General features: G+C 52.8%; 1 protein-coding gene across 1 annotated transcript; it reads left to right on the top strand.

Moving 5' to 3' along the window:
• The first annotated feature begins 2,562 nt into the window (after positions 1-2,562).
• LOC149370781 (uncharacterized) lies at positions 2,563-7,861 on the top strand. The gene is made up of 2 exons (XM_089578615.1): positions 2,563-3,982; positions 7,796-7,861. Exons 1-2 carry the CDS (start codon positions 2,672-2,674, stop codon positions 7,859-7,861), a joined length of 1,377 nt encoding a protein of 458 aa, XP_089434741.1. The 5' UTR covers positions 2,563-2,671.
• Positions 7,862-8,906: the final 1,045 nt, after the last annotated feature.

Genomic DNA, 8,906 nt, shown 5'->3' with positions numbered 1-8,906 from the left:
TTTTGTTGGTGCAGGGACAGGGTTAGTTGGAGAGACATGGGAGAGGCCTTTGCCCTGCAGTGGGTGTAGTCAGGCTGATGATGATGATGATGGTGATGATGATGAAGCTTCGCCTTTAAGAGTGGAACGGGACAGCGTGTTGCAGCGCTGCCACGGAGTCCAAGGAACGCCACCACCCGTTCGGCGCGATGCGTTGCCCTTTGAACGCAACGCTTTTTGAGGAAAGGAAATGGGGCTGTAATTCTGTCATCTCGGTGGACACCTGAGCCGCACCGTGTAGGAAGGGAGGGAGTGTGGGTGAAAGAGGAAAGAGGGGCCGTAATGAAGAAAATGAAAATTGTATTTGAGGAAAGGAAATTACGCATTAACTGTCTCCCATATCTCAGTAGACACTTCGAAAATTGTATTTGAGGAAAGAAAGTTGCGCAGTAACTGTCTCACATATTTCGGTGGACACCCGCCAAAATCTGCGCGCGGTGACATCACGACAATTTGGACCAATCTGAAACACGGACAAACACGCCTTGCTTGTAGATAAATTGGTTTTTGAGGAAAGGAAACGTATCTGTCTTTCATATCTCGGAGGACACCTAAACCTCGCCGTAACGGGAAGGAAGAAAATGGGAGTGAACGAAGACACCGTATTCACTAGACGCACCTTTGTTCATTCCAAACCATCGAGCTGGCATGGCGGAGTGGTAGCGTGCTCGAGTCGCACTCCGGAGACTTGGGTTCGATTCCCAAGCTCGGCCAATTTCTTACTCGGTTTTATTTAGTTATCTGGTCTCACTAGAAAGGTTAATTAGACTAATTGGTTAAGTAAGCAATTAACTAAACTCAGTCAAACTTAATTGGAGCATCACTATACGATCCCTTTAATTGGTTGCATGGTTAGTAGCCAAAGTACAATTCGCCCCGTTTGAAATTCACGCACTGTGACGTCACGACTGTTTGGACCAATTGAAAAGCGTGACATTTCTGTCGACAGCTCCTGCTTACAACGATGAGGCATTAAAGGCTTCCGCCTTAAAACGTTTATTAAGGCGGAAGCCTTTAATGTCTCATCGTTGTAAGCAGCAGTTGTCGACAGACAATGTCACGCTTTTCAATTGGTGGAAACGGTCGTGACGTCACAGGGCGCGAATTTCAAACGGGGCCCATTGTACTTCGGCTAGTAACCATGCAACCAATTGAAGGCATCCTATAGTGATGCTCCAATTAAGTGGGACTAAGCTTAGTTAATTGCTTAATTACTCAATTAGCCTAATTAGCTTTTCTAGTCAGGCCATATAAATAAATAAAACCGATTAAGAAATTGGTCGAGCTCAGGAATCGAACCCCGGTCTTCGGCGTGAGAGATGAGCATGCTATCCACTACGCCATGCCAGCTCGATGGTTTGGAATGAACAAAGGCGCGTCTAGTGAATACTGGGTCTTCACTCACTCTCATCCTCCTCCATTCCCTTCGCGCGAGGTTTAGGTGTCCACCGACAAATGAGAGACAGATACATTTCCTTTCCTCAAAAACCAATTTACTGACGAGCGAGGCGTAGAACCGAATGGGCGATGGCGTTCTACGGACTCCTTGGCAGCGTTGCAGGACGCGCGGGTCCCCTCTTAGGGGCATCCAGTGACCACACTTTAGGTCAAAAAAGTGCCCCCCCCCCTGAATTTTGTGAGACAGTTACTGCGTAATTTCCTTTCCTCAAATAGAATTTTCATTTTCTTCATTACGGCTCCTCTTTATCTATCTTCTTTCACTCCCACTTCCTCCCTTCCACTACGGTGCGGTTCAGGTGTCCACCGAGATGACAGAGAATTACTGCACCATTTCCTTTCCTCAAAAAGCGTTGCGTTCAAAGGGCAAGGCATCGCGCTGAACGGGTGGTGTTCTGTGGTCTCTTTGGCAGCGCTACAACGCGCTGTCGCGTTCCACTCCTAAAGGCGAAGCTTAAGCGTCATTAATTAGCAGTTAATTAGTATTCAGGCATTAATCAGTAATTAACCATTAATTAGTGATTTGTCATCACTTAGTAATTAGTACTCAATTATGTAACGCCACCGGTGCCACAGAAACAGCGAAGGTGGTGCGGAAAACGCTTCCGCCTCTACCCACTTTGAATAGTCAAAGTGCCCCCTGAATTTTTCTTCCTTGCCCATCTCCTTGTGTAGTCGCGATACATTCTGTTAGAGCGGTTATTCAGTAGTTCTGGGTTATATTTTAGTGCTAATGGCGAAATACTCCTGGTTTTTTGTAGTGGCAGCAGTAAGCAGCAGAAAAAATTACCAACGATTACGTTACTTCCTAATGCGAAATTTGAGCGCAGCAAATAAGCTGTTTCACCTTTTCGATAGATTGAGGCAAAGAAATCGAGCAACACATGTATGCGCAATCACAGAATTTTTTTTTTATTTTTCACACGTATTCGCAATTTCGGCTCGGGCGGTGCACATATACAGATCCGCCGCCACCGATCTGGCTCTCTGATTGCCACCGCACAGGGGTTGCATTGGAGGAGGAGCGAAGAAAGGAATTAAGTTCGAGCCGGGATTGGCCGCTAGGGGGCCGAGTAGTACAGACGCACCCCACATCGGCTCCGCACAAAGACAGCGGAATTCGCCAATCGCCAGCATCATCGGCCCAAATTTCACCATCCACTGATCTACGAATATGAGTGCCGCACGCCATCAATTTTTGGCCCGCTTAAGCCATTTTTCGGGCACCCACGGCCCTTTCTTTGTGACCTCTTCGCCTGAGCTAGGCCTCGCTCCGCTGGGAGCTAGGCCTACTGCGTCGGACGCTTCCGCCACCAACACCATCATGGAGGTGCAGGTGCAAGGAGAGGTTCTTAACCCCCACGACTACGACCCAAGGGACTGGACGCACATTCTTAGTGTGCCTGCCCGCTCCAAGGACGTCCTTTCACCATCCCGAAGCCAGGAGGCCGCAGCCTCTGCTACCGGTGCCCCCAAGTCTGCGCGCCTTGACAAGTCAGCGCACCTACAAGCAACGCGCACAGCTGCGCAGCGTTCGCGGCAGCAGCCGCCGCTTCCTGCTGCAGACTACAAGGTCGTGTTCAGATCACGAGGCGGGCTGCAGCTGGACCTGCTTCCACCCCGACAACTACGGGAAGCCATCCTTCAAGCGGCGTCCCAGCTACACGAACCAACGCGTACCCAAATCAGGGTACACCCCGTAAACAATACGTGCACAGTAAGCACGCCCATAAAAGCTGACGCGCTTGCCCTGGTTAGCGTAACCAGCATAAAAAACCAAGGCAAGGACTTCGCTGTCGCAGCTTACATAGCCCCGCCGGATGGAGCGGTACGCGGAGTCATCTCCAATGCTTATTGGAATGAGACCCCGACAGAGCTCCTGCAAGACCTGACCACCGGCAACCCAGACGCCCTCATCGTGGACGCCCGCCGAATGGGCTCCACGCGTTCCATCTTAATCACTTTCCGAGCTGGACCTGTCCCACGCGCCGTCCTTTATGGAGGAGCCCTCCACAGGTGCACACCCTATCGAGGGCATATAGACGCCTGCACTAACTGCCGCGTCCCTGGTCACCGGGCAGACGTGTGTGTCCACCCAAGATCCCATAAGTGCCCCCGCTGTGGGCAGTCCCACCCAAAGGAAGATGTGCCCTCATGCACCCCCAGCTGCATTCTCTGCGGAGGCCCTCATATGACCGGCACCGGGAACTGCAAGGGACGGGGCCGCAAACTAGCGTCCCCGAAGAACGCTCTCTCTCCTCCGGGTACATCGCGGCTTTCCCGCTGCGATCAACCAGGCACAGCCAGCAGACGCAGCTCGACGGCTTCCCGGTCGCCTTCTACAAGCCGGCAGAATGGCAGCAAGAACGCCACGCGTCTCACCTGGGCAGATCGCGTTTCCGGCAAAACCACCCGTCAACCCCCACCACCCCAGTCCTCCCAGGCAGACCCGAGAGACCAGGAACTCAAGGCCTTGCGTGACGAGGTAAGCCGCCTTTCCTCTCTCCTAAGCACCCCCGCCCCATCCATGCCCCCTCAACCCACACCCCCTGTCATTAATTCGAGCTCATAATCCACAGACACTTCGAGCACCCCTCCTGCAAAGAAACAGCGCACCACAGACGCCACACCCCCTCCCGTGCCCCCAGAAATAGACGCTAAATTAGCAGCACTCGAAGCAAAATTTGACCATAAACTAAAGGAGCTAGACGCCCGCCTCGAGGCCAGATTCAATCACCTTGCCGCCGCCCTCACCGAAAAACTTGAGCAGCGCATGGACGCTATGCTTACCAAGATGATGGAGCTCTTGGAGCATAATCTTACCCATCGCTTCACCCAACTTCAAACCCCCTCCACTCCCCCCATCCTACCACCACAAGCACAAAACACCTTCCCTGAGCCACACATACCAATTGACACCCGTCTTAATACCCTCCTCAATCCCCCCACCATCCAATATGGCGGGGGGGAACACTATCTCCCCATTATAACTTGGAACTGCCGCGGCTTCCGGGCAAAGCGCGCACCTCTGCAACTTCTCCTTCCCACCATCACACCCACGCCCCACATACTTCTTCTCCAGGAGACTGCACACCGAGCAACCCTCCCCAGCTACACATCTACACACTCGGATACCACTAACACACCCAGGGCGTCCACACTCATCCACCGCAGCCTCACCTACAAAACTCATCACATTACGTCTGAGACGCCCTGCGTGATCACGGAAATTATACATCACACACATTCACTTCCTTCTATATTTATAGCAAACATATACCACCCCCCGTCCCTGCCGATGGCCCCGCTAGAATCACTTCTGCGAAAGCTACACCATCTAGCAGGGAAACATCCCCTACTCATCGGTGGGGACTTCAACAGTCAGCATACTGACTGGGGATACACAACCACGACACATCGAGGTCGCAGGCTCTGGCTGCTCCTGCAGAACCTCCAACTCACTGTGCACAACACGTTTCAGACGCCTACGCGGATCGGCAACAGTGTCAGCATGGACACCAGTCCGGACCTGACGCTGAGCCGCTGTATCCGCGGCGTTACCTGGAACAGAACACAACATACACTGGGCAGTGATCATTACATTATACAAATCACTGTCCCATACAAACCACCCCGTCACGCAAATATGACACACGAACTCATTAACTGGGATGCCTTTCGCGCTGCACGCACCGCCCTCCCAGACACTCCCATCGCAGACATCGATGCATGGGTGCAATCACTCAAGCATGACGTTCACCACAACACGCGACACATTGAAACTACAACCGAAACACCGACCCTTGACACACGCCTAGCCCACCTCTGGGAGGCTTATCACAGCATCCTGGAACGCTGGAAAGGCAACAAACACAACATAACGCTTAAAAAGCGGCTGGCCGCGCTGCAGACACAAATCCAACAGCACTCTGAGGAGCTCTGTCGATCCAACTGGGGACAGATATGTGACGGCATCGCCGGAAACCTGTCCAGCAAACGTGCATGGCAACTCCTCCGACACCTCATTGACCCCACACGCACCAAATCAGCAGCACAGCACCACGTGACACGCCTCACACATGAACACATTGACGATCCCGACACCCTTCTAGACACACTTCAAACCATGTACACATCTCCAGGCGGCCCCATACCTCTACCGCACTACACAGGACAAGCAAATCCAACACTCGACACCGACATCACAGAGACGGAAGTCAGAGCGGCCCTCCTGACTCTCCGCGCCAACTCCGCACCTGGTGCAGACCAAATCACAAACTCCATGCTCCGTAATCTGGATGACCAATCGATCACCTACATTACGAAATACTTCAACCAGTGCTGGAGGGAGGGTAACCTCCCGCAGTCCTGGCGCCACGCGAAGGTAATATTTATACCAAAACCCAACAAACCACTCACCATTCAAAACCTTCGCCCGATTTCGCTGACCTCACGCCTCGGGAAGCTCCTCGAGCATGTTGTGTTAGCGAGACTCACAAGTCACATGGCGGACAACAATCTCTACCCGCATAGCATGGTGGGATTCCGCCCTCATCTATCCGCACAGGATGCCATGCTGCAACTCACACACGACCTTTTTGACCCGCTTCTTCCAGGTCACACCAAGGCAGTCTTAGCTTTGGATCTCTCCAAAGCTTTTGATCGCATTGAACATCAGGCGATCATGACTGCTCTATCCCCATTGAATGTGGGTGTGCGCACGTATGCCTACATTCAAGCATTCCTGACTGACCGCACGGCTGAGATACACTTCGGCCCTCTGTCTTCCACCTCCTACACACTTCAGAGTATCGGCACCCCTCAAGGGTCCGTCCTTTCCCCCTTTCTCTTTAACATAACCCTCATACCCCTCGCCCGGAAATTGGCAACTATTCCCCACCTCAAGCACACTCTTTATGCCGACGATTACACCCTGTGGACCACCCACGGCAGTGACGGCGACATAGAGAACACCTTACAGGAAGCAGCCACCCTCACCCAAAATTACGCACGACCATCGGACTGTCTTGCTCCCCAGAGAAGTCCGAACTGCTCCTCATCCGGCCTAAGAACCACCGCTGTCCCCGCTCCCCCATTGCCATTGAATTGAATGGTTACCCGGTACCTGAGGTTGGCACCCTCCGTGTATTGGGCTTGCACATCCAGAACGATGGCAAAAACACCACTACCCTCAAGAAACTCAAGCAGGTTGCAGGCGCGATATCGCACCTCATCCGCAGGGTTTCGGGACATCATAGAGGCATGAAGGAGCGCGACCTATGTCGCCTCATTCATGCCTTTCTCCTCAGCCGTGTACTGTATACTACCCCATATTTACAACTATCCAAACATGACATAAACGCTTTGGATGCTTTGATTCGCAAGGCATTCAAGGTAGCACTTCATCTTCCCCTCAACACACCCACAGACAGATTACTAGGCCTGGGCCTCCGCAACACGATCGGGGAACTGGTGGAGGCCCACCGACAGGCCCAATACATCAGGCTCACAAAAACTTCCACAGGTCGGTATATCCTGGACTCCCTGGGAATCAAAATACCGGCCAACGACCCCACCCTTCTCGCCATCCCACGATCCATTCACCGAGAGCTTCTCATCAGGCCGCTCCCGAGCAATATGCACCCGTCCCACCATGAGCAGCGCCGCAGAGCCCGTGCGAAGGCACTCCATCGAGCGTACGGCCCCCAGCCGGACGCCGTATGGGTGGACGCTGCCTGCACGGGTGATGAAGCGACAGCAGCTGCGGTGGACTCCTCTTCATCCACCCTCCTCACACTACCTCTCCCTCCAGATACGTCCCCAGAGGCTGCAGAGGAAGCCGCCATTGCACTTGCTATAACCCGCACGGAAGCCCGGTATATTTTAACTGACTCTAAAACTGCGATTCTAAATTTTGCTCGAGGCCGAGTTCATGTCCCTGCTTTTGGCATACTGGACTCGCCCGATGCACCCCCGCCCCGCCAAGTGGAGCTGATATGGGTGCCTGCGCACTCCGGGAATCCCGGAAACGAGGCCGCCAACCTTTTAGCCCGAGGTTCTTTAAACCGGGCTCAGGTGGCCTCGGATCGGGGATTCACGAAGGATCGCATGCACTCATTCAGTGAGCTGACCCAGGCATACAGAGCCTCTCGCCAGCTCTACCACCCGCCCCACCCCTCCCTAGATAACAGACACGCAACACTCTGGCGCAGATTACAAACACATACTCTCCCCTCGCCCCTTACCCTAACCCACTATCATCCCTCCTTCCCCACTCCTGCTTGCGCCCTATGCCCAGAACCCTTCGCTTCTTCCCTCCACATCCTTTCCCTCTGCCCGGCGGACCCTCCCCCGCGGGACCTAGAGAACCTCAAGACCTGGGAGGACTGGGAGACCCTGCTGCGCTCGGAGGACCCGGCCGTGCAGGCCATCGCCACCGGCCGTGCTGCCAGTGTTATGGACCTCAGGAACATAAACACTTGAGTGCAGTGGGGTCGTGCGGGGACCCTGGGGCGTGCCCCGAATTCCTTTGTAAATAAAGTTTTCTCTCTCTCTCTCGAGCCGGCGCTTTGACAACCGGAGACTCGCAGGAAGAGGGGGGAGGGGGGCGGCGTGTACACCCAGCGGCAAACGATGGGGGCAGAAGCGCGCGCAGCAAGCGGACAACACGATAAAGGGAGGAGGGAAGAGATAGCAGCGACTGACTGATGCCGCTGACGCCGATAGCGCTGGGGGGATGAAAGGGGGGCGGAGCTGGTTACGAGGCCGACGACGACGCGAAACCCAGGAACGGACGCCAAAGAGCTGCGCTCTAAAACATACGCGACACGCTGATCTGAACAGTGAACTGAATGCAGTACGCCTTAATTATGCTAAACGGCACGTAGCTATTGCCTTTCTTGCCTTGAAGTAGATTAAGCAGCTTTCTCCACAGTAATGCTACAGAAAGCTTTAGCAGCCTCCACAAAAAGATTTGGGCAGAAATGTCTCTGTCGTGCCAAGTGACAAAGGCAATGTTTCTTAAAAGCTTGGTAGACCTTGCTTTGCAGAGAGGGTGTATTTTGTAAAACATTTTATTGGTTCATTGAGGTACTTTTTGCTTATGAACGCTGGGAATGCCTCTCATTTAGTAACAAATTCGCAGGAAAGCTGACCTCTATCAACCATTAAATAATATTTCTATAAAGAGCTGTAGGTGGCCAGACTTTTCGGTATATTTTAATCAGAATGTTTATATTGTGGATTCTCAATAAACTCGGTTTTGTGCAGCAAAAGAAACTTTTTTATGCTCCGCTTTTTACTGCATGTCCTTTGTTGGTAGAAAAAATATTAGCGCCAGTAATTAACTTGCCTTTCATTTTGCTTTAGCATAGCTACATGGTTTCTGCTTCTTCCTTTCTACGTGCGGC

The sequence above is a fragment of the Amblyomma mixtum genome, chromosome 1, assembly GCF_055824585.1.
Source record: "Amblyomma mixtum isolate Tamu chromosome 1, ASM5582458v1, whole genome shotgun sequence".
Lineage (NCBI taxonomy): Eukaryota > Metazoa > Arthropoda > Arachnida > Ixodida > Ixodidae > Amblyomma > Amblyomma mixtum.
This window is presented reverse-complemented; position numbering and strand designations above follow the sequence as displayed.